General features: G+C 46.2%; 1 protein-coding gene across 1 annotated transcript in view; it reads left to right on the top strand.

Moving 5' to 3' along the window:
- EIF2AK4 (eukaryotic translation initiation factor 2 alpha kinase 4) overlaps window positions 1-25314 on the top strand; it is a 231835-nt gene extending 206521 nt beyond the window's left edge. The window contains exons 29-39 of the mRNA XM_075330727.1: window positions 1050-1184; window positions 3079-3189; window positions 6296-6418; window positions 9064-9150; window positions 9478-9590; window positions 11510-11568; window positions 18659-18756; window positions 20531-20599; window positions 22264-22308; window positions 24109-24224; window positions 24715-25314. Coding sequence (XP_075186842.1) covers window positions 1050-1184; window positions 3079-3189; window positions 6296-6418; window positions 9064-9150; window positions 9478-9590; window positions 11510-11568; window positions 18659-18756; window positions 20531-20599; window positions 22264-22308; window positions 24109-24224; window positions 24715-24772 — 1014 coding nt within the window. The 3' untranslated portion in view covers window positions 24773-25314. The remainder of the gene's footprint in view (window positions 1-1049; window positions 1185-3078; window positions 3190-6295; window positions 6419-9063; window positions 9151-9477; window positions 9591-11509; window positions 11569-18658; window positions 18757-20530; window positions 20600-22263; window positions 22309-24108; window positions 24225-24714) is intronic.
- The last annotated feature ends 668 nt before the right edge of the window (window positions 25315-25982 follow it).

Below are 25982 nucleotides of genomic sequence, written 5' to 3'. Positions count from 1 at the left end.
GTCCCTTCATCAATTCTCAATCTACAAAAATGCTAGTGCATGCTCTCATAATCTCCCGCCTCGACTACTGCAACATCCTCCTATGTGGTCTCCCTGCTAACACGCTCGCCCCTCTTCAGTCCATCCTTAATGCTGCTGCCCGACTGATCCACCTCTCGCCTCACTACCACCCCGCTTCTCCTCTCTGCATGTCCCTTCACTGGCTCCCAATCTTCCATCGTATCCAATTCAAACTACTAATACTGACTTACAAAGCCATCCACAAATTGTCTCCTCCATATATCTCTGAACTAATATCTCGCTACACTCCAAAACGTAATCTCCGGTCCTCCCAAGATCTCCTTCTCTCCTCCTCTCTAATTCGCTCCTCATGCAATCGCCTCCAAGACTTCTCCCGAACATCCCCAGTCTTCTGGAACTCTCTGCCTCAACACGTCAGACTATCTACTACACTTGCAAACTTCAAACGGAACCTAAAGACTCATCTGTTCAGAAATGCCTATAACCTTCAATGACCTCACTGCTTCACCACCGTGCGGAGCTGCCGCCCCACCACCGTGCGGAGCTGCCGCCCCACCACCGTGCGGAGCTGCCGCCCCACCACCGTGCGGAGCTGCCGCCCCACCACCGTGCGGAGCTGCCGCCCCACCACCGTGCGGAGCTGCCGCCCCACCACCGTGCGGAGCTGCCGCCCCACCACCGTGCGGAGCTGCCGCCCCACCACCGTGCGGAGATGCCGCCCCACCACCGTGCGGAGCTGCCGCCCCACCACCGTGCGGAGCTGCCGCCCCACCACCGTGCGGAGCTGCCGCCCCACCACCGTGCGGAGCTGCCGCCCCACCACCGTGCGGAGCTGCCGCCCCACCACCGTGCGGAGCTGCCGCAAACGTTAAAAGATCAGCTACAAACTTTCTACACAGCCCAGTTCTGGCTATATTCTGCATTGCAGTACTTGTGCAGCTCCGTGTTGCTGTGCCATGTTGTTGATGAGGATGATGATTGATGATGGAATCATCGATGATATTTTGTTTTGTTTTTTTTCTCTTTAGGTAGTTGTGAATTTCGGCCTGGTCTATAAGATGCAGCAGCACAATGGGATCGTTTTCCAGTTTGTTGCATTCATCAAGCGCCGACAGAGAACGGTTCCGGAGATCCTGGCCGCTGGGGGCAGATACGACCATCTGGTACGTGTCCAGTATAATGGCGAGTTTACAGCAGGACGGGGCAGTGTGTGCCGCTGTCTGGTACGGAGTGTCACCATGTACTGACTATCTGCCGAATCATTTACTTTCCTTATCTCATATCATATCTGATGCCACAGAAAAGAGGAACCGGTCATATTTACTATACAAAGTTGTGTTCAATCCCGCGTGTGTCATTAACAAGATGACATTTGTATAATTTCCATGTTATCTGTCCATTTTTGTTCACAATCACTTGCTTTTATTTTGCAAAATTGTATGCCTGTGTGTTTGTTTGGCTACCTGTAACTCATGGCCATTATTTAGGCAGCCACTTAAAGGGATTATCCCGCTCCTTATTTAGGTTCTTATTAGGAGGTGAGATGGTGCTACTGAATTGGCGCCTGTCTGACAGTTGCCAGGTATCATGCACCCTTCCAATTAAACATCAGGTAAGTGATATTGGCTAGGGATGCATGAGACCTGGCAAGCTACGGTCAGTACCTTCTGATGCAGAACTGAGATAGCCAGATAACTCATTTTAAATACATAGATATATTCGAGAACTCCTCTTTGTCTGCTGTTCTTATGGTCAACCATGTCATGCAGAAAGAACGTTATATACAGTGTGTCCACCCAAATCCTGTCCACCGCCATTAACTTGAGAACGGCGGCAGCTATAGGCATAGAAGTGGTGTCTAGGTATAGTAAAGTAGCCATGCGCTACACAATGAAACCACCTATAGCGCCACCTGGTGGAAAGCGGAGTTAACATTTTTATCTCGAAAACGGAACGAGAGAGAGAAAAAAAGTGAATTGCAAAGTTGTAGGGCATCATCAATTCAATACGAATCGACACCTTGCATACAGAAATGCTATGATTAGAAGGTGTAAAACTCACAAGGCTGCGGACGTGAAGCGATACCTCATGGAGACCTCCCTACAAGTCATTGGGTATGGTGGCTGTGTGGAGTGGCCTCCACGCTCACCTGACCTGACCCCATTGGACTTCTTTCTGTGAGGTCACATCAAACAGCAGGTGTATGCGACACTTCCACCAACATTGCAGGACCTACGACGACGTATCACAGATGCTTGTGCAAACGTGTCCCCTACCATATTGCACACCGTGCAGCAAGATACAGTATGCTGTGCAGAGGCCAGATGTGCATTGCAGCTGACGGTGGCCACCTTGAGCATCAAAGTTAAATGAGCGCCATATGCGTGACCAGCATTCAATGTTTTGGGGGGTCATGGGTTTCATATCATAGCATTTCTGTATGCAAGGTGTCGATTCGTATTGAATTGATGATGCCCTACAACTTTTTATTCATTTTTTTCTTCTATCTCGTTCCGTTTTCGAGATAAAAATGCTAACTCCGTTGTTTTCCACCAGGTGGCGCTATAGGTGGTTTCATTGCATAACGCATGGCTACTTTACTATACCTAGACACCACTTCTATGCCTATAGCTGCCGCCGTTCTCAAGTTAATGGCGGTGGACAGGATATGGGTGGACACAATGTGTATACAGTGGGTTCCCCAGCTCTTGATAGGAGTCCCTTTATCACCTTGAGAATATGGAATCGGCACGTCCTATTTTCCACATTCTAGCAGATAAGGATATGTTGAGTTAATTGTAAGTTTTGGTAGAGGCCTAAAGTCACATATGGGGACTCCCCCTCCCCCTGCCCCTCCCCCTGCCCCTCCCCTCCCCTCCCCCCCTCCCCCTTTCCCCGTAACAGTGGATATTTAGACAAACATTGTGGCTCCTTTTCAGCATTGATCCATGTAGGAGAGCTTGTGCCTGTGTTGATAAGGATTTGTAGAAATGTTTTCCTGCTCTCTTGGCAGATTTGTGACAATAGATATTAAGTAACCCTTTGTTCTGTCCTTAGGTTTCACAGTTTAAAGGACCTCAGACTGGATCCTCCGCTCTGCCCTGTGCTGTTGGCGTTAGCATAGCCATAGATAAGATCTCCGCTGCACTCTCCAGCGCTGATGAAAATGTGAGTTAATGTAAAGCTTTGTTTTCCATCTACACATGTTGACCGGCTGTATAATACCTAATGAGAAGTATGAAGACGCACAATAGGGTGGTACCTGATAAAACAGGGGTGAGGGGGATGAATATATCTCCTCAGCTGGGGTGGCTGTGTGAGTCACAACCACTTTGTAGGCATAAAACCTGCTGCGGATCCACGGGTGTAGACACCAAGTCGGAATATAATGAGGTACAAAATGGGTCCTCTGCGCTGCCGTGCAACCAAGCGATGAGTTGGATGAAATTAACAGGTGCGCATGATCAGAAGACCCAACACTTCCATTCATGCGTACTAGATCTTCTGAAGCCGAGCCACGTGCACCCGGATTCATAGTGCACATGACCGGTAGTGCAGTGACTTCTGATTGTACACTGAGCCTAAACCCTGCATCTGAGAGGCAGTGACAACGGACACAGGTACGCACGTCACTGCCTATGACGCTGGGCATTGGGCATTGAATAGCATTTTAGCACACCCCTGTGGGCGTTCTAACATGATGAGACTGCGTAATGAGCCCAGGAACTCACACTCTGCGCTCATTGAACAATAAGGATAAAAAAAGAATCGGGTTCAATGCTGCGCTAGAAACCACATGAATCCAAGGATATGTATTAAAACCTTTTCTTTATTCCTGCAGGTCAATGCATTTCAAAGACATATCTGTCTGCTTCATCAGGACACGAGTATTGTGTCTTGTGTCCTGATGAAGAAGCCGGATATGTCTTTGAAATGCGTTGACCTGCAGAAATAAAAGGTTTTAATACATATCCTTGGATTCATGTGGTTTCTAGCGCAGCATTGAACCTAATTCTTTTTTTATCCTTATTGTTCGCCATTTTTTTCGGGACTGCTGCTGACCACTTTTGATATATGTGCTTCAAGGAGTTGTGCCTGTCACAACTTCAGCAGGTGAGTGTGCCTTTGGCACCTTATTTGTAAAATCTCATACCTGGTAAGACCCTAGGTGCGCTTTCTTTTCCACAGACAAATTTACTCTGTGCTCATTAGCATATCATAAAGGAACCCTAGAAATACTTTTCCTAAAGCTCTCTTTATCTATGCTAGTGTATACAGGGACAGTTAGGCAGGGATTAGCAATATACACCCAGAACTGCTCGTGGTTCTGGGTGAATATTTGACCTGACAGGTTCCCTTTAAGTTATCTGTAATAATGAGACGACACAAGGAAAAAATTAATCACCACACTTACTTAAACTTATTTAACACTTCGTACAAAATCCTTTATTGGTGATTAAGCTTCAAGACGCCTCCTATATGGAAAATCTAGCGTCCTGCATTGCTCAGGTGTGCTTTTGGCTCATTCTTCCACACAAACACTGTTCTAGTCCTGAAGGTTCAAATCGTTCTATGAACTCTGAGCTGTTGTTCCTTCCATAAATTTTGTTTCTCAGTCTCTTCATTGGGGGATACAGAACCATGGGATATTCTGCATCCAGCGGCTGGAGGTTGACACTAGTATTACCTAGAACTCGGTGCCTGGTCAGGGCTGTCTAATACTACTTATCCTCCAATGACCCATTTTGGCTGTCTTTTTGTTCTTCTTAGCCCTGCAAAGTGGGCCTCGTAGTGGTCAAGATGCTTCAAAAGCGACTATTTCTCTCTGAATCAGAACAACCATAATTCAGGCTTATAACTCAAAGAGCTTCCTGAGCGGTTCTTCACCAGGCTTTGGCCCTGCAGCTCTTGAAGGCAGCTACCTGAGCATCCCTTCATACCTTTTCTAAATTTTACTGGGTCCACACCTTTGCAGATGCAAGTGTGGGCAGGAATATTTTGCAGGCAGCAGTAGCTCAGCTTCCGCTGGAGCCTCACCAGTAGGTTCTGTGATTTCAACAGAATATTTACTCATCCTTTTCCCACCCTAGGTGCAACTTTAGAACATCCCATCGTTCTGTGTCCCTCAATGAAGTGACCGAGAAAAGTCGATTTTTGGTACTTGAATTATAATAATTTTCACATTACTCTTCATTGGGGGACACAGCACCCTCCCTTGATTACCCGGTTGGGCGTGTATTTACATTTATGTATTTATCGTCTCTTGATAATGAATTATGTTTTCTTTAACTTTTTCTTCTTCACTAAACTGATGTCGCCGGATGTGAGCAGGGAAGGTATAGTTTGTTTGGGAGGAGGTAATTTTAATTCTATGTAATCCTAATACGAGCAGACTATCCTATGGTTCTGTGTCCCTCAGTGAAGACTGTGTAACAGATTCTACAGTGACTACCAAAAACCTACCTATTGGTCCGGTGATCGGCTCGGACATTCTAGCTGCTTTATTTTTTTTTTTCTCTGAAACTAAATGTTTCCTTGGCTGTGTGTTTGGGATCATTGACTTGCTAAAATGTCCACTCCTGTTTCATCTCCATCATCCTAGTAGGTGATAGCACTTTTTTTTTTTTTTTTATCAAGAATGTCTCAGTACATGGATGGTTTATGGTGAAATGTTCTTTTCACTTCCAGTTTATGGCCACAGCAGTATGCTTTGTAATAATAAGGTTATGAAGATCTTGAGACAGCTCACTGGTTTTACCCATCATGAGATGTTTCTTGTGTGGCACCTTGGTAATGAGACACCTTTTTATAGGCCATCAGTTGAACCAGCTGATATTATTTTTCACTAAGCGGCAGGATGACTTTCTAATTACTGATAGATTTAAGCTGGTGTCTTTACTTTCCATGGCTTTTGTACCTCTTTCTTCTTGTGTTCAGTACTTGTTTCCATGTGTCATTTCTCATTATTACACATCACTAAATTTATGGAAATCTATAGTTTGATTTCTTTGCCTGTGTGGATTGGATGGGTTGTTACCGACATCTGGTGAGAAATTAATGTCTCTAGCACCTTTACAAATATATATACTGTGAAAATTAGTGACAAGTTAATTTCTTATTTCACTTACTATATGTATATACTTAAGAAAAAATATATAATTACAAAAAAATATTTTTATTACTGTAATTACTATTCTGCATTAGACTTTAATAGAAGCCATGTCTCCACTTTCTACATCTATTGTGGATATTAATTTGTTCCGGTTATTTCCAGGTGAGCAGCTGTGACCTGCTGGTTGTGAGTGCTGGCCAGATGTCTGTCAACAGGGCTATTGGCATCATTCAGAAGCTGTGGACTGCTGGCATTACAGCCGAGATAATGTATGACTGGTCTGAGGTGAGTAGTAGCCAAGACGGTTAGCCTAGTTTGCGCTCAACATTCATTTATTTAAAGAAAAATTAAAGGGACCCGATCACCAGGTTTTTCCCTTATGAGCTTCGGACACCACCAGTGAGCTCTTATATACAGCATTCCAGAATCTATATATATAATTGCCTCTGTCTGTCTGTCTGTCTGTCTGTCTGTCTGTCTGTCTGTCTGTCTGTCTGTCTGTCTGTCTGTCTGTCTTGCTCCAAAATGACGTCAGCCTGCGACCAACGGCTCAGCTAACTGAATAGCCCGAACTATGGGCTGACAGGATGACGCCCGACACTTTTCCCCGCACCCACACGGAGCCCCGGTGAGTGCTGCACCCCCGGGAGCCCATACCAGCAACCCAGCCGACACATACTCACCGCTCGCCTCCGCCCCCGCACACTGGGCTCCCTCGCACTCCGCATGTATACACTGAAAACACACACACACACACACACACACACACACACACACACACACACACACACACATATATATATATATAGTCACCTGCACTGATATCCTCAGCGCCATGGCCCCGCTCAGCTCCACACCCCCGCATTCCGCCCCCCGCACACATTAACATTACCCCACAGGATGGGGGCACATGTCAGGATGGTGGCTGCACCACGATGGGAGCACATACCAGCATTGGGCCACATCACAGCATCAGCCCACATACCAGGATGGAGACTATACCAGGATGGGACACAGACCAGGATGCTGCATATAATTGCCTTATTCTGTCTGTCCTGTCTTGCTCCAAAATGACGTCATTACAGTGACAACCGTCAACACACCGCGCGCTTAAGAGCCTATAAGCCAATAAACAATTATAAGAATACTAAATTAAACGGAACCCATGCAGTCCATTCATTACCTTATTATTCAATCTGCTGACCTACATACACATTCTAGAATACCCGATACGTTATAATCGGGCCACCTTCTAGTACTGTATATAAGAGCCCAGGCCGCTCTGTAGAATGTATGAAACCCTTTTATAATACTCACCTAGAGGGCGATCCGGTCCGATGGGTGTCACTGCTCTCTGTTCGACGCCTCCTCCATCTTGTGCAGTTGTTGTCCTCCTACCATGCCCAGGGTGGATGATGCGTCCTATGTCATCGACACAGAGGCCTCCATTGTGCTCTTACGCAGGCACACTTTGATCTTCCCTGCTGAGGGAAGATCAAAGTACTGTAATGCGCAGGCGCAAAGAAAGGTCAAAGACCGTCAGCGCATGTGCACTATAATACTTAGATCTGCCCGGCTGAGGACAGACGAAAGTGCGCATGTGCAGGAGCACAGTGGTGGACTCTATGTGGATGACGCATGAGATGTCATACACTCGGGGCTGGGCAGGAGGATTGCACAAGATGGAGGAGGTGATAGACTTGAGACCAGCGACACCCATTGGACCAGACCGCCCTCTAGGTGAGTATAATAAAAGATGTTTTTACATTCTACAGAGCGGCCTGGGCTCTTATTATACAGTATTTTAGAATGCTGTATATAAGGACTCACTGCTGGTGGCCGCAGCTCATAAGGGAAAAACTGGGTGACAGGTTCCCTTTAATAAAGGTAGTTTAAATAAACAACTTTGAAAAACCTATAGAAATTGGCATTATTTTTTTTTAATAGAATTGATGAACTGTAAGAAACATAAAATGTGAACATAGAAAAATGGTTCTGGATCTCCAGATGGTTAAGATCATTTCATCTAATTTAGAAAAGGGAAGAAAAAAAAAAGGCTCACATAGACTATTAGTCTATTTTATTATTATAGCTCCATTTATCCCTTGGTGCTTTACAGGTTCCCACATCTTGTATTTTAGTGTTGATCTGTCCCGAGATCATAGCCAGACATTAGACAAGTCTGGCTATTCCCAGCTGATTGACAGGTCAGCTGCTATGGGAGAGACCTGTCAATCATCTGCAGCAGTGCTGGGAGAAGCCTGAATAATAACGCTGGAGCGTTTCAGAGAAAAATATACCTGATAATGATCAAAAAATTCTGTATAAAATCACCATTAAATGTCAATGTATATCAAAAAACCTTTAAATAAGAATCCATAGGGATGCAAAAAATAAAGGAAGTGGTGATGAAATTGATATTAAAATTAATATTTTTATTCAATTATTAAAATAAATATTTATTACAAATTCATAGAAATATCAGGCAGGAGAAAATCCCATAAATTATAGCAGCGGTTTACCAGAAAATAAAGTGCTTAATGTAATGGCCACTATTATACATATATATCTATTTATCATATATAACAAAGTGCAATGTGCAAAAATAAGTATCAAAGTGATATGGTATATATGAATAAGATGGTATAAATTCTTTTAATATAAAGTGTTTGGATGTGCTAATCTATAAAAGGGAATTATACCTTCTGTGTGGTCAAAATAATCCAGGCGTGCCACTATGCCCCGACGCGTGTTTCAGCGTTCCTGAGCACCCCCTGAGGAAAGGATCACTGAAACGTGCGTCGGAACATAGATATATGCAGTGATATAGCCAGAAAAATATGAAAACCTGTATTAGCCTTGAATGGAAACTTGATCTGATTTTTGATTGTCAGCCTTGTGACCATTCCCAACACTTTTTATGTCTCCAGTCCCAGGATGAGCTGCAGGAGCATTGCAGATTGTCCGGGATTCCTTTTGCTGCTATTGTCTCTGATAAAGAAGGAAGTCACGTCAAGGTAAATAAAGCTAGATGGAACCTGTATGTGTACGTTACATTGTTCGCTAAAGCACTGCTCCTGTAAAATAATAAAATATTGGACAAGTACAAGGTCAAGAAAATCCTGCATGTTGCAAAGTTGGGAAAACCTCAGGGGGGGGGGGTTCTTTAATGTGAGAAGATAATATGGAGTTAAATTCTTGTCCTCATAATAAAAATAAAGCTGACAATTTGGAAAGTTTGAGTTGCTCTCTCCATAAAGCTTCGTCCTCTCCAGCTGCCCTCACACTGGCTCCGCTAAATGCATGTTGCTATTAACACGTCTGTCTTCTTTGGCTCCTAACAGCTGAAGGCGTTCGAGAAGGAGCGTCAGACGGAGAAGAGAATCCTGGAGTCAGAACTTGTGGATCATCTGCTACAAAAGCTCCGACTTCGAGGGCAAGAAGAGCGAAATAACAGGTGCGCCTGTGTGACTGTTGTAGGACTCATACAGGACAACTTGTTTCAGTGCTTGCCAAACAGACTTTATAGAAGAGTCAGCTTATAAGGCTAGAGGTTTATTCACATGCTATAAAAAGTGCTACAAAAATTGCTACAATATTGGGGCATTTTTCCTAAAGAAAAATGCTGGAGTTCCCCATTGACTTCCATTGTACTCGGGTGCTTGAGTCACACTCAATCGAGCATCCAACTGCTCTTTGAGTACCAAGCACCTGAGCATGGTAGTGCCCCCTCATCATTAGTTACAAGTGCTGAGGACTCGAGCATGGTAGTGCCCCCTCATCATTAGTTACAAGTGCTGAGGACTCGAGCATGGTAGTGCCCCCTCATCATTAGTTACAAGTGCTGAGGACTCGAGCATGGTAGTGCCCCCTCATCACTAGTTACGAGTACTGAGCACCCGAGCATGGTAGTGCCCGCTCATCACTAGTTACGAGTACTGAGCACCCGAGTATGGTAGTGCCCGCTCATCACTAGTTACGAGTACTGAGCACCCGAGTATGGTAGTGCCCGCTCATCACTAGTTACGAGTACTGAGCACCCGAGCATGGTAGTGCCCCCTCATCACTAGTTACGAGTACTGAGCACCCGAGCATGGTAGTGCCCGCTCATCACTAGTTACGAGTACTGAGCACCCGAGCATGGTAGTGCTTGCTCATCACTAGTTACGAGTACAGAGCACCTGAGCATGGTAGTGCTCACTCATCATTAGTTACAAGTGCTGAGGACTCGAGCATGGTAGTGCCCCCTCATCACTAGTTACGAGTACTAAGCACCCGAGCATGGTAGTGCCCGCTCATCACTAGTTACGAGTACTGAGCAGCCGAGCATGGTAGTGCTCGCTCATCACTAGTTACGAGTACTGAGCACCTGAGCATGGTAGTGCCAGCTCCTCACTATTTACAAGTAATGAGCACCCGAACATGGTAGTGCTCACTCTTCAGTATTTACGAGTACTGAGCACCCGAGCATGGTAGTGCCCGCTCATCACTAGTTACCAGTACTGAGCACCCGAGCATGGTAGTGCCCACTCATCACTAGTTACGAGTATAGAGCACCCGAGCATGGTAGTGCCCGCTCATCACTAGTTACGAGTACAGAGCACCCGAGCATGGTAGTGTCCGCTCATCACTAGTTACGAGTACTGAGCACCCGAGCATGGTAGTGCCCGCTCATCACTATTTACAAGTAATGAGCACCCGAACATGGTAGTGCTCACTCTTCAGTATTTACGAGTACTGGGCACCAAAGCATGGTAGTGCCTGCTCATCACTAGTTACGAGTACTGAGCACCTGAGCATGGTAGTGCCCGCTCATCACTAGTTATGAGTACTGAGCACCCGAGCATGGTAGTGCCCGCTCATCACTAGTTACAAGTACCGAGCACCTGAGCATGGTAGTGTTTGCTCATCACTAGTTACAAGTACCGAGCATGGTAGTGTCCGCTCATCATTAGTTACGAGTACCCGAGCATGGTAGTGCCCGCTCATCACTACTTATGACATGTACTGCTTTCAAAATATTTAATAAAACAAATACATGAAAAATAAAAAGATATAACACGCAGCTCAGTAAGTGGCACGTCACTGGAATCAGGGTCTCTGTCTCTACATTATGCTGCTCTGAAATGAGGTAGAAAAAAACCTGCTGACAGATTCCCTTTAAAGGTGGTCAGTTGTAGATATTCATTCCATAAATGGAGACATTAAAATATGGGAAAATGTTTGCGCTTGTCTTAGGCTAGAGTAGAAGAGCAGAAACCTGTTTCACTCTGTGGAATACCCCTGCAGTCTTACATTGCCGTGTATGATGGCGCTGAGTATTCTGGTCACTGTGAGTCACCGTAACATGGAACCATTTTTTCTTCTTCTATTTAGAGAGATGCCGGAGGCTCTGTCTGGGCAGAATCCAAAGGGATCGTTCTTGAGCACACAGAGTAAGTCCTGAGAGGCTGTAGTCAGTAGGTGGCCGGCATGCAGGGCTACGATTGCATTAGTCCTCCCGGTGAATGCCTTCTACTGTTCTGAACACCAGGCGTCTGCGCACAATGAGGCTCATTCTTCCTTATGATTCATGGTGATCACATTGGGGTCACATGCTGGTTATTTCTTCATTGTTTTATGAGTGGGGGAAAAAACTGTGAATTGTCACCCTTTTGTTACTAGTGGTTTTATAGCAAAACTGTCACAAGACTTGGCAATACAAACCGAATTAGCATATAGTTTGGACCTAATGAGGCTGATGTCCTTACTTTATAAAGCCATTTTGTAATGGAATTTAAGTCTCTAAAGCGTATACGGTATTTAATATCTTTTGCAGTTTTTACCTTACATTTTGGTGACAGATGTCCTTTAAGGGAGGCGTAGCCAGTGCAAAATGACTGACAGCCCTGGGTTAAAATAATAATAAAATCTGTCACTCACCCTCCCCTGGTCCAGCTCTGCCTCCCCGCTATTGCATGCTGATTAACCAGTTATGTCACAACTACAGTAGATAACCGCTGCAGCCAATCCCTGAGATAAGTAGCTCATATCAGCTACGTCAGTACAGATGCTTATCTCATTGATTGGCTGCAGCGGTGATTTGTAGTCATGACCTCATTGCTGAAGTTTAGAGGTCAGAGAGGGTGAAGGACGTCTGATTTTATAACTTCATCCCAGCACTGGCCATCAGTTTCCTATAACTGGAAAGCCCTATAATAAATATTGTAACTTTTGGGCCACGATTCATCATTAGCATTTTTTTATGTCACACTTCCTTTTTAGGGTTTTGCTGACCTTTATTATGCCAACCTCCATGAAATGGCGCAACCAGGTCATGAATTTAATACCCTCAAAAGAAGGGAATTTTGTTTACTTACCGTAAATTCCTTTTCTTCTAGCTCCAATTGGGAGACCCAGACAATTGGGTGTATAGCTATGCCTCCGGAGGCCACACAAAGTATTACACTAAAAGTGTAAAGCCCCTCCCCTTCTGCCTATACACCCCCCGTGCATCACGGGTTCCTCAGTTTTAGTGCAAAAGCAAGAAGGAGGAAAGCAAATAAATTGGTTTAAAGTAACTTCAATCCGAAGAACCTCGGAGAACTGAAACCATTCAACATGAACAACATGTGTACACGAAAAAACAACAGGGCGGGTGCTGGGTCTCCCAATTGGAGCTAGAAGAAAAGGAATTTACGGTAAGTAAACAAAATTCCCTTCTTCTTTGTCGCGCCATTGGGAGACCCAGACAATTGGGACGTCCAAAAGCAGTCCCTGGGTGGGTAAAATAATACCTCATAATAGAGCCGTAAAACGGCCCGTTCCTACAGGTGGGCAACCGCCGCCTGAAGGACTCGTCTACCTAGGCTGGCATCCGCCGAAGCATAGGCATGCACCTGATAGTGTTTGGTGAAAGTGTGCAGGCTCGACCAGGTAGCCGCCTGGCACACCTGCTGAGCCGTCGCCTGGTGCCGTAAAGCCCAGGACGCACCGACGGCTCTGGTAGAATGGGCCTTTAGCCCTGAGGGAACCGGAAGCCCAGAAGAACGGTAGGCTTCAAGAATTGGTTCCTTGATCCACCGAGCCAGGGTGGATTTGGAAGCCTGTAACCCCTTACGCTGACCAGCGACAAGGACAAAGAGTGCATCCGAGCGGCGCAGAGGCGCCGTACGGGAAATGTAGATTCTGAGTGCTCTCACCAGATCTAACAAATGCAAATCCCTTTCACATTGATGAACTGGATGAGGACAAAAAGAAGGCAAGGAGATATCCTGATTGAGATGAAAGGTGGATACCACCTTAGGAAGGAATTCCGGAACCGGGCGCAGCACCACCTTGTCCTGGTGAAACACCAGGAAAGGGGCTTTGCATGACAGCGCTGCTAGCTCAGACACTCTCCGAAGTGAGGTGACTGCTACTAGGAAGACCACTTTCTGCGAAAGGCGAGAAAGAGAAATATCTTTCAAAGGTTCAAAGGGTGCCTTCTGAAGGGCCAGCAGAACCCTGTTCAGATCCCAGGGTTCTAACGGCCACCTGTAAGGAGGAACAATGTGACAAACCTCTTGCAGGAACGTGCGTACCTGAGAAAGCCTGGCAAGACGCTTCTGGAAAAACACAGAGAGCGCTGAGACTTGTCCCTTAAGAGAGCCGAGCGACAACCCTTTTTCCAATCCTGATTGAAGGAAGGAAAGAAAAGTGGGCAAGGCAAATGGCCAGGGAGAAAATCCCTGATCAGAGCACCAAGAAAGGAATATCTTCCACGTCCTGTGGTAGATCTTGGCAGACGTTAGTTTCCTGGCCTGTCTCATAGTGGCAATGACCTCTTGAGACAACCCTGAAGACGCTAGGATCCAGGACTCAATGGCCACACAGTCAGGTTGAGGGCCGCAGAATTCAGATGGAAAAACGGCCCTTGAGACAGCAAGTCTGGACGGTCTGGCAGTGCCCACGGTTGGCCCACCGTGAGATGCCACAGATCCGGGTACCACGACCTCCTCGGCCAGTCTGGAGCGACGAGAATGGCGTGGCGGCAGTCTGACCTGATCTTGCGTATCACTCTGGGCAACAGTCCCAGAGGTGGTAACACATAAGGGAGTTGAAACTGCGACCAATCTTGAACTAAGGCGTCTGCCGCCAGAGCTCTGTGATCGTGAGATCGTGCCATGAATGCCGTGACCTTGTTGTTGTGCCGGGACGCCATTAGGTCGACGTCCGGCATCCCCCAGCGGCAACAGATCTCCTGAAACACGTCCGGGTGAAGAGACCATTCCCCTGCGTCCATGCCCTGGCGACTGAGAAAATCTGCTTCCCAGTTTTCTACGCCCGGGATGTGAACTGCGGATATGGTGGAGGCCGTGGCTTCCACCCACATCAGAATCCGCTGAACTTCTTGGAAAGCCTGACGACTGCGTGTGCCGCCTTGGTGGTTGATGTAAGCCACCGCTGTGGAGTTTTCCGACTGAATTCGGATCTGCTTGCCTTCCAGCCACTGCTGGAACGCTTTTAGGGCAAGATACACTGCCCTGATCTCCAGAACATTGATCTGAAGGGAGGACTCCTGCTGAGTCCACGTACCCTGAGCCCTGTGGTGGAGAAAGACTGCTCCCCACCCTGACAGACTCGCGTCCGTCGTGACCACCGCCCAGGATGGGGGTAGGAAGGATTTCCCCTTCGACAATGAAGTGGGAAGAAGCCACCACCGAAGGGAAGCTTTGGCTGCTTGGGAGAGGGAGACGTTCCTGTCGAGGGACGTCGACTTCCTGTCCCATTTGCGGAGAATGTCCCATTGAAGTGGGCGCAGATGAAACTGCGCAAAAGGAACTGCCTCCATTGCTGCTACCATCTTCCCTAGGAAGTGCATGAGGCGTCTCAGGGGGTGTGACTGACCTAGAAGGAGAGATTGCACCCCTGTCTGCAGTGAACGCTGTTTGTTCAGCGGAAGCTTCACTATCGCTGAGAGAGTATGAAACTCCATGCCAAGATATGTCAGTGATTGGGCCGGAGTCAGATTTGACTTTGGAAAATTGATGATCCAACCGAAACTCTGGAGAGTCTCTAGAGTAGCATTGAGGCTGTGTTGGCATGCCTCTTGAGAGGGTGCCTTGACTAGGAGATCGTCTAAGTAAGGAATCACCGAGTGTCCCTGAGAGTGAAGGACCGCCACTACTGTAGCCATGACCTTGGTGAAAGCCCGTGGGGCTGTCGCCAGGCCGAACGGCAGTGCCACGAACTGAAGGTGTTCGTCTGCTATGGCGAAACGCAGGAAGCGCTGATGCTCTGGAGCAATCGGTACGTGAAGATACGCATCTTTGATATTGACCGATGCAAGGAAGTCTCCCTGGGACATTGAGGCGATGACGGAGCGAAGGGATTCCATCCGGAACCGCCTGGTCTTTACGTGTTTGTTGAGTAGTTTTAGGTCCAGGACAGGACGGAAGGACCAGTCTTTCTTTGGAACCACAAACAGGTTTGAGTAAAAACCGTGACCCTGTTGCTGAAGAGGAACCGGGATCACCACTCCTTCCGCCTTTAGAGTGTCCACCGCCTGCAGAAGAGCCGCGGCTCGCTCGGGAGGCGGAGATGTTCTGAAGAATCGAGTCGGAGGACGAGAGCTGAACTCTATCCTGTAACCGTGAGACAGAATGTCTCTCACCCAACGGTCTTTTACCTGTGGCAGCCAGGTGTCGCAAAAGCGGGAGAGCCTGCCACCGACCGAGGATGCGGTGTGAGGAGACTGCAAGTCATGAGGAGGCCGCTTTGGTAGCGGCACCTCCAGCGGTCTTTTTAGGACGTGACTTAGACCGCCACGAATCGGAGTTTGTCTGATCCTTCTGAGGCCTTTTGGACGAGGAGAATTGGGACCTGCCCGCGCCCCGAAAGGACCGAAACCTCGACTGTCCCCTCCTCTGTTGGGGTATGTTTGGTTTGGCCTGGGGTAAGGATGTATCCTTTCCCTTGGATTGCTTGATTATTTCATCCAATCGCTCACCAAACAAACGGTCACCAGAAAATGGCAAACTGGTTAAGCACTTTTTGGAAGCCGAATCTGCCTTCCATTCCCGTAGCCACAATGCCCTGCGTATTGCCACCGAATTGTCGGCTGCAACCGCCGTACGGCTCGCAGAGTCCAGGATGGCATTAATAGCGTAGGACGCAAATGCCGTCGTCTGAGTGGTTATGGACGCCACTTGCGGCGCAGACGTACGTGTGAGTGCGTCAATTTGCGCCTGACCAGCTGAGATAGCTTGGAGTGCCCATACTGCTGCAAATGCTGGGGCAAAAGATGCGACGATGGCTTCAAAGATGGATTTCGACCAGAGCTCCATCTGCCTGTCAGTAGCATCCTTGAGTGAAGCCCCATCTTCCACTGCGACTATGGATCTAGCCGCCAGTCTGGAGATTGGGGGATCCACCTTGGGACACTGAGTCCAGCCCTTGACCACGTCAGGGGGGAATGGATAACGTGTATCCTTAAGACGCTTGGAAAAACGCTTATCAGGACAAGCTCGGTGTTTCTGGACTGCGTCTCTGAAGTCAGAGTGGTCCAGAAACATACTCATGGTACGCTTGGGAAACCTAAAACGGAATTTCTCCTGCTGAGAAACTGACTCCTCCACTGGAGGACCTGAGGGAGAAATATCCAACATTTGATTGATGGACGCGATAAGATCATTCACTATGGCGTCCCCATCAGGTGTATCTAGGTTGAGAGCGGCCTCAGGATCAGAATCCTGATCAGCTACCTCCGCTTCATCATACAGAGAGTCCTGCTGAGACCGTGAACAATGTGATGATGTCGAGTGAGTTTCCCAGCGAGCTCGCTTAGGTGGTCTGGGACTGCGGTCCGTGTCAGAGACCTCACCCTGGGACCTATGAGACACCCCGGGAGGACATTGTTGCTCCAACTGAGGTGGACCATGGTGCAGTGATTCCACAGTGCCCATGGTCTGAGATGCCGGTCTGGACTGCAAAGCTTCTAATATCTTAGCCATAGTCTCAGAAAGTCTATCAGTAAAAACTGCAAACTCTGTCCCCGTCACATGGACAGTGTTAGCTGGTGGTTCCCCCTGGGCCCCCCTTAGCAGAGGCTCCGGCTGAGCAAGTGCCACAGGGGCCGAGCATTGCACACAATGAGGGTCAGTGGAACCTGCCGGTAGTATAGCCGTACATGCAGCGCAGGCAGCATAGTAAGTCTGTGCTTTGGCACCATTGCTTCTTGTGGACGACATGCTGTTGTGTCCTCTGAGCAATCCCGGAGGGTATATAGCCAAAATTCAATCGTGCACCATACAGTGTAAAGTATAGCATATAAGGATATAATCTATATGTACACTACTGCACTAGTGGGGCCAGCACCATAGGTGCTGCTTACCGACCGCTCAAGCGGTTGTGTGGTCACCAGAAACGCTGCCTGGGTCTCCCAGAGCTTGTCTCCCCTCTCCAGCGTCGGAAGAGCTGACCGGAATGGCTGCCGGCGTCCTGAGGAGAGGAGGCCGTGGGCGTGCCCGAAAAAGTGCGGGAGTCTGGTGCCCCACTGTGCACAGTGAGGGGGGTGGAGTATGCAAAGCACGCTCCAGCCCTCAGTGCTGACGTTCAGCACAACATCTCTCCCTTCCCCTGACTGACAGGCCTGGGGGCGGGAAAAGACCGAGACTAGGCCGGAAAAGCCGGGGACTCAAGTTATAAGCGCGGCCGGCGTATAAGCTCGGTCTGCGCGGAAGTCCCCGGCGTACAAACAATCCCAGGCGCGCTGCCGTGTTGCAATGGCAGCGCGCGGTCAGGCGGTAGTCTCTAGTAAACCAAGCACACCAGCACGCTGTAGTGTGTGATGACACAAACGCGGTCAGCGCCGCGGTCCCCGGTGCACTAACACACCCAGCAATGCTGGAGTGATTCTGTGCGCGGTCCCCACGGGGACACAGAGTACCTCAAAGCAGCAGTGTCCCTGACGATACTCGGCTCCTTGTCCAGCAGATACCTCAGGTGCTGTGGATGGAGCACGGTCTCAGTGTCTGGAGACCGAATTAGGATCCCACTTCCCCAGGGCCCATCAAGGGATGGGGAAGGAAAACAGCATGTGGGCTCCAGCCTCCGTACCCGCAATGGGTACCTCAACCTTAACAACACCGCCGACAAGAGTGGGGTGAGAAGGGAGCATGCTGGGGGCCCTGTAATGGGCCCTCTTTTCTTCCATCCGACATAGTCAGCAGCTGCTGCTGACCAAGCTGTGGAGCTAATGCGTGGATGTCTGACCTCCTTCGCACAAAGCATGTAAACTGAGGAACCCGTGATGCACGGGGGGTGTATAGGCAGAAGGGGAGGGGCTTTACACTTTTAGTGTAATACTTTGTGTGGCCTCCGGAGGCATAGCTATACACCCAATTGTCTGGGTCTCCCAATGGAGCGACAAAGAAATGGGCTTTTTTTCCCCACTATTAACTATTTTTCTTCTGTAACATTTACTTGCATTGTTTGCAGGATTGTTTTTTTCAGCTGAATGTGAACGGTGTGTATATAACTTGTTAGTTCTCTTGTATTGGACAGGCCAGTTTGAGCCGCACAGCAGCGCTGTAATCCCCAGTGTCAGCGTCATCGCCCCAGAAAGGTTATCTTCCAGTGTAAGACGGCGTTATGAAACTCAGGTATGGAGGCTCCGCGGATCACGTCTGTCCCTGAATTCAGTTTCTCCTAATTTTGCTGATAATTGGGGAGCAGTTTGTATGCAAAGTCACTTGTATACCAGATGCTTTGTATTCTGTAACCATGTAGTCACATAGGAGCCATTGTAGAACAGGATCATTTCAATGGAAAAGCTGATTTGTGTATTGGACTTTCCAATAATGTTCTGTTTAGAAGCAGAAGTTCACACCACCCATGGTCCAGGTCCTGTGCTGCTCATAAGTCTGCAGAGGACTGAGCGTTCTTGTGTCTGATTTTTTTTTTTTCTCCAGAGGAGACTGCGCTGTGGAATCACATTACACCTAAGGCTAGGTTCACATTTCCGTTAAAATGTATCAGTCACAATCCGCGGCTCTGGTAAACAACGGCATCCGTTTAGCGGATTCCGTTGTGTCCCATAGACTTGTATTAGTGGCGGATTGCGACTGATGACCTTGCGTTGTATCCGCTGCGTCGCAGTCAGTCGGGAGCAATGCAGAATGTAACGTTTTTTTGGCCGTCAAAATTAACGCGCCGCACAGGAATCAGACCCCATCCATCAAGCTTGTAATGGATGTCTATGGTGCTGGTTTCCGTCGTAATCCGTCTTACAACGGATTCCATCATGCTCTACTGAGCATGTTTGTCACACCCACTGGGCTATCCCAAACACTAACTGATCATGACTTATCCGTCAAAACACGGACGTAACGGACGCGACGGATCAGTTTTTTTACAGGATTCCTGTGAAAGGAATCCTGTGAAAAACACATCCGTTGCGTCAGTTGACATCTAAAAAACATCTGATCCGTTGCTGACGGATTTAAAACAGAAATGTGAACCTAGCCTTAGTGTTGACTCCTCTTGCATGGAACACTACTGACATTGGTGACAGGTTCCCTTTAAGTGCATCTGTTTTTTTTCCTATTAAACCAAAAGTATCCCCTTCTGCAGCTCCTGGGCTGCATTCTATGAAGGTGCACTTTGTTGCAGACCCCAAAAAGAACTTTATAAAATCTCACCGTTTCCTATGCAAATGACTTGTGTTGGCCAGATGGGCGGGCTCATTTTCAGCTCGTGTCCTTCCCTCTGGCCTTGCTTGCCGTCCCCCTGTCATGATTTACATGGATGACTACGCCCCCGTCATCTCTCACGCAGGCGCATTTCGCTGTGCCCCTATCGCGGGCCTGGGCAGAAAGCTTCCCTCGCAAGCGTCGGTAATGTATTTGCGCAGGCGTGAGATTATGGGTGGCACTGTTCATGACCTCACCAGCGTCATCCTCGTACCAGCCTATAATCTCGCGCCTGCGCAAATACATCACCGGCGCTTGCGAGGGAAACTTTCTGCTCACTTTTTCTCTCTCATTCCATTTTTGAGGTAAAAATGCTAACTTTATTGTTTTCCACCATGTGGCGCTATAGGTGGATTCATTGCGTAGTGCATGGCTACTTTACTATACCTAGACACCATTTCTATGCCTATAGCTGCCGCCGTTCTCAAGTTAATGGCAGTGGACAGGACATGGGTGGACACACTGTATAAGTGAATGGGAGTGGAGCTTCAATCCCTCACACAACACAGAGGCATGGGGCATTACCCTCATTGCTTCTCTAGTGACTGGTTTTGGAGAAGGATTACCACATTGTATGTTATAAGATATATAATTTTACAGTACCTAATCTTTAATATATAGTTGCAATTGAGATGAGAACATCTAGTAGGGCATTTTTCATTCACAATTTTTATTATTTTTACAGGTTCTTTCTAAACTTCAGGCTTCTATCACAAACTTCCAACAAAGAAACACAGAAATTGAAATTTTGGCAGTAAGTAAACACTATGCTGGATTTAAACACCGCTCCAGTTTTCTTTTTTTTTGCTCTCTTCAGCACTGGAGTGACGCTTTTAATCTAAGGCTCTTGCGTGAGTCTCTCATTGCATCACCCGGCACGGCTGCACACACTCCTGACAGGAGCGGGTTGCTTGCATGTATCTCTATGCAGCTGAGATGCTCCTGTCTGGTGAGTGTGCGGCCATGACGGGTGATACAATGAGAGACTCGGGCGAGTTACACGGGAGGCACTCGCAAGTGTGACTCTGGCCTAATGGGTTGTGACCACTGGACGTTCTAGTTTTAAGAGAATTGTGCTGCTTCTAGTAAGCACGTGGCTCTCAACTTTACAAGGCGATCTGGATCTCTGCCAAACTTTGATGCTTTAATTTTACATACAGCCCATAATGGGTGCATTTTCTGCCCATGTATTAACGGACCAACTGCTGCTTAAAGTTAATTTCCTTTAAGGAAAAGGAAAATCCTCAAGAATTTGAGGCTCAGGCATAAATCATCCATAATATGTGAAAAAAATGTAGCCATGTTATAGCTGTCTAAAAGGGGCCTATATTTAGACATGCAGAAATTATTCACCCCTTATGCCCAATACTAGTGGCGAATATCTATACAAAACTCATCTGTAAAAATGCCAGAAAACTATAGCGCTCACAGAACTAACATGGTGTAAGGGTTAAAAAAAAATGACATACGGCGTAAAAGGAGAGCACCTTCCTTGTTTGGAGGATGCACCAGATACGACTAGAAACCATAGTTACTCTGCTGCCTATCTATTCTTCGTGCACCAAACATTTTGACAGATGATGAACATTGGTCATACCGGAGAGAAGCTGGTTGTAAAAAGCCACCCCAGTGAGAGTCCTCCATTACATCCATACATCCCAGTTACCTTTGTAATTGTGATCGTCTAAATTAGCAGCAACTTTGCTGCTCAAGAGCTGTGAAACTTGTATATGTGTAAAAAAAAAAAAATATATATATAAAGTGGTGGTCAAAAAGTAGGTGGACAGTGTGTGTAAGGCTATGTGCGCACGTTGCGTAAATACATGCAGTTACGCTGCGCTTTGTAGCACAGCGTAACTGCATGCGTCCTGCGTCCCCTGCACAGTCTATGAAGATTATGCAGGGGCCGTGCGCACGTGGCGTTTTAGAGCGCAGCGCTTCGGCTACTGCCGAAGCGCTGCGTAAAAAGAAGTGACATGTCACTTCTTTCCTGCGCTTTGCCGGCAGCTCCTGCTCTGTCTATGGGAGGAGCTGCAGGCAGAGCGCATGGAATCGGCGCTCACTACGGACATTTCTGCAGCGATTAGAAGCGCACATGTGCTCTTCAGATCGCTGCAGAAATTTCTGCAGTGAATGTACGCAACGTGCGCACATAGCCTAATAGGGTTATCAAACATGGTGTAAAGTGAAACTGTCTCAGTTGCTTTTGGCAACCAATCAGACTCTACCTTTCATTTTCCAAAGAGTCTGTGAAGAATGAAAAGTGGAACCTGATTGGTTGCTACGGGGAACTGAGTCAGTTTCACTTTACACCATGTTTGATAACCCTGTTACACATACTGTCCACCTACTTTTGGACCACCATATATGTATATAATTTTTTTAATACATTCACTTATATATTTTCTATTATTCTAGGTTGATCTACCGAAAGAAACAATACAAAGTTTGTTGGCATTGGAGGTAAATAATTCTAGGGTAGTTGTTAAACATTTGCCATTCTACAAAGGTGCAAAAAGCAGTTCTTGCTTTATAGTCAGTCATCAAACCAAATGAAGCTAATATGAGCATCTTCAGCTGGATAAAAACAAAAACAAACAAAAACTTGCATTATACTAGTTTAAAGGTACATTATAATTTGTGTATACGGTAGATCACTGTCTGATACACTTGTTTTAGTAAATATCTGTTTGGTGCTGTCACTATGTTGTTCCCCCTAGGAATTTATGAATAAATTGACACCTGGGTCATTGGGTTTTTTGGGGTGTACAGTCTTACACTGGCCAATAAGGGCTGATAGTGTCACCCTGTGTAGGAGAATGGTAACATCCAGCTGGCAATTACTTCATGCATTTCCAGTAGGAATATCAGAGGCAGAGGACTAGGAAATAATATTCCAGAATGTTATACAAATATAAGGAGTAGAGTTGAGCGGACTGTGAATAATCCGGGTCCGGCGGATCCGCGGCGGCTTGATAAAGAAGTTCGGATCCGATCCGATCCGGAATCCGGCACCATATATGTCAATGGGGAGTGGAATCCGGGACAAGAGAGAGATCCGGGTCTGCTCAACACTAGTCAGGAGCACTGATGGGTCCTCTGTACAGGAGCTTTAGGGTATGTTCATAGGTCACTTTTTTCCCTGCCCGTTGTTTGTGGAGAAAGAAGGCAGCATTTTACTGTCCCATTAAAATGAATGCGATTTCTGAAATCTCATGCCCCTTGTTGTTTCCTTGCAGTTTCATATCTACAGCGTATCAATTATTTTAATAAACAGGAAAAAACCACACACACAAAAAAAAACCTCATGTGTTTATTAAAAAAAAAAAAAGTCCTGCCAAGAGACTGATACAGAAATGTCTGCAGCAAATACTTAGTGTGCACATGCCCTTAAAATTATATAGCCAAGGACCATATTCTAGAACTTCACTTTTATCCCAGTTTCTCTGGTAGGAGTGGCTTGGGCAATAATACAGGCGTCATCCTTCACCTAGAACCTTCTACCCTTTTTATATGGTGTTGCGTTAGATTCCAGCCTCCAGAAAGGAGAGCCAGATGAGGTTTATTGTGTTTGCTCATATACTCAGTTGTCACCACAATGCCGGGGGTGTAGAGAACCTTACCTTCAATCTCGTATACACTATATGTTCAGTGGTTGTAGGCAATTTTTGCTACCGGAGCACCAATGTGGAGTAATACCGTAGTATGCAGCTGTTGCATAGGTCACCATATTAAGCTAACTCCTTCTGGGAATATATGTGCACACTGCCTGATTTACTGTTAACTCAATCTGTAGTGATACATAGAGGCTGTAGCAGCCAAATAGTGCAACATTTTTATGAAACCATATTTCCAAAATTCTTCTAGACCAGGCCCACATTTGTTTTACTATACTATAGTCATGAACCCTGCAATGTCCATGTACCGCGGCATGGATGACAGCTGGGCCCGCTCTTGGCTGTTATACACTCTGTGCATAAGCAGCAGGTATTGTGTCTAGGTCCAGTTCTTTAGAATTGGGAGACGTGTGATACCTGAAACAAATGATATCTGATCACTGTAGATGTGTCTGTACCGCTCACCACCTGATGCAGAAGTGAGCAGACAGACGACTCCTTTAAGAATCCATTCTATTGATTGGTAGGGGTCATATTATGTCATTTTAAAGGAAAACATAACTAAAAGATTTCCAAAATTAGAATTATTTGTGGCTTTTGTAATGGAACAGACTATCATTAATAATCCCATCTACTTTCCTTATAGTTTACAGATGAACAAGTATTTAATGCATCGGTGAAGCAGCTCATGTCTAAGTTACCAAAACAGAGATACCTAAAGCAAATATTTGATGAAATTAATACTATAAAGATTGAGAAGCGGTAGGTATCTGTCCAGTGTACATAATACACTATATACTGTGCCATTCATAAAATAACTGAAAGCCACAGTGTTACACAGTAATATCATTATTAGGCATGATCGAATATTGTATCCCCCAATGAAAACTCAGAGAAAGCTTTTACAGTGAGTACACAAAAATCCTTCTATTTGGCTTTGCGAATATTCGACGAATAAGTAGACGCTATGCGAATATTCGATGTGCAATGTAAGTCTATGGGAAGCCCAAATAGTTAGTCGGGTTTCCCATAGACTTACATTGCGCATCATAGTGGCGACCTATTCAGAAAATATTCACGAAGCTGAATATTTGAGGTATTCGATCATCCCTAGTTATTATCCAATGAAGGCGATATCTAATGGTAACGAGCAGTATAAGCTCTCATACACACTTCTGCTGGCAATACTAATATGTTTCCCTTTTCAGGGTGAATGTCGTACTTACCTTCCATCTTGTTGTTTTCCTCTTAGGGTGCCGGTACTTGTGCTGTACAGTTATCGAGATGATTACTACAAGATTCTCTTCTAAGTCCTCTCCAGCCTTAGACGGATGTGCAATCTTACCTTTTATAGTATTCTCAGGTTTGAGGATCCTTGAGCCTTTTACTGGTTGAAGCTCATTTTGGTAACTTAACCACCCCATGGGACCAGCCATATTAATGACGTGCTGACCCCTGTGCCGGAAACACAACGACTGTACGATAGGCGGTTCGTGAAGCCCAATGTGAACGCTTACCTAGAAGTATAGCAGTGGCGCATTTCATTGACAGACAATGTTTTTGTTTTTATTGTATACATTCCTAGTAAACACCAACTTTCGCCTGTATAAATATACAGATTTTGGCAAAACGATTGTTATAAATCCTTAGGAACAACGATCATCCATTCTGCTAGTAGTTTTAATGTCTTTTTAGGATGTTAAAAAAAAAAAAAAAAGCACATGAAAGAAAACAATGGATAAATTTCATGAATAAACTGAAAATGCATAAATGTATACAAATTGGAAAATCCTAAGTGCCAAACTGTGCCTCTCTACAGCAACTACTTTGTAATAAAGTCCATTCACAATTCTGATATGTGATAGTGTGCGTCTTACTGTTTGGTGTGATTACCTGCCTACAGCCGCCCATAAATTCATGAGATTTGTTTTCAGAGGAAGGACAGGATCTCATTTCCAGGCAGTTTTATGTATTATTCATACATCGGCAATGGCGCTACATCTGCAGAGAAGGTTCTTACCATCATAGACTTTTGTTCTGACGAGTCCTTTGGGTGTTAGTCACTGATAGCCAAATGGTAAAAAATAAATAAGAAATAACGTTTGGAACTCCATTCTATGTCTGAACTGGGTGCAAAAACCTAAAAAAACATCACTATGGGGAGATAAGGTATGCACACCAGTGACTATGGAAGGGGAATACATGGAATAGCAGAAACTGCTGTGTGAATACTGACATGAAATACTTTGGCGTAGTGTTGGGGCTCTATTGCATTGATCAATTCAGTAGCTAAATTTCTCTTTATTCATATATTCATGGCAGTAATGCAGGTTCCATTTTTCACATTTCATTCTTACACATAGCTATTGAATTTTTCATGTCAGTATTCACACAGCAGTTTCTGCTATTCCATGTATTCCCCTTACATAGTCACTGGTGTGCATACCTTATCTCCCCATAGTGATAGCCAAATGGTGACTGTGCACGCTCCACACAGGTGGACTATTATGTGACTGCACT

The sequence above is a fragment of the Anomaloglossus baeobatrachus genome, chromosome 12 (assembly GCF_048569485.1).
Source record: "Anomaloglossus baeobatrachus isolate aAnoBae1 chromosome 12, aAnoBae1.hap1, whole genome shotgun sequence".
In the NCBI taxonomy this organism is placed as follows: Eukaryota; Metazoa; Chordata; class Amphibia; order Anura; family Aromobatidae; genus Anomaloglossus; species Anomaloglossus baeobatrachus.
Note: the sequence above shows the minus strand (reverse complement) of the source record. Positions and strands in the feature narration are given on the sequence as shown.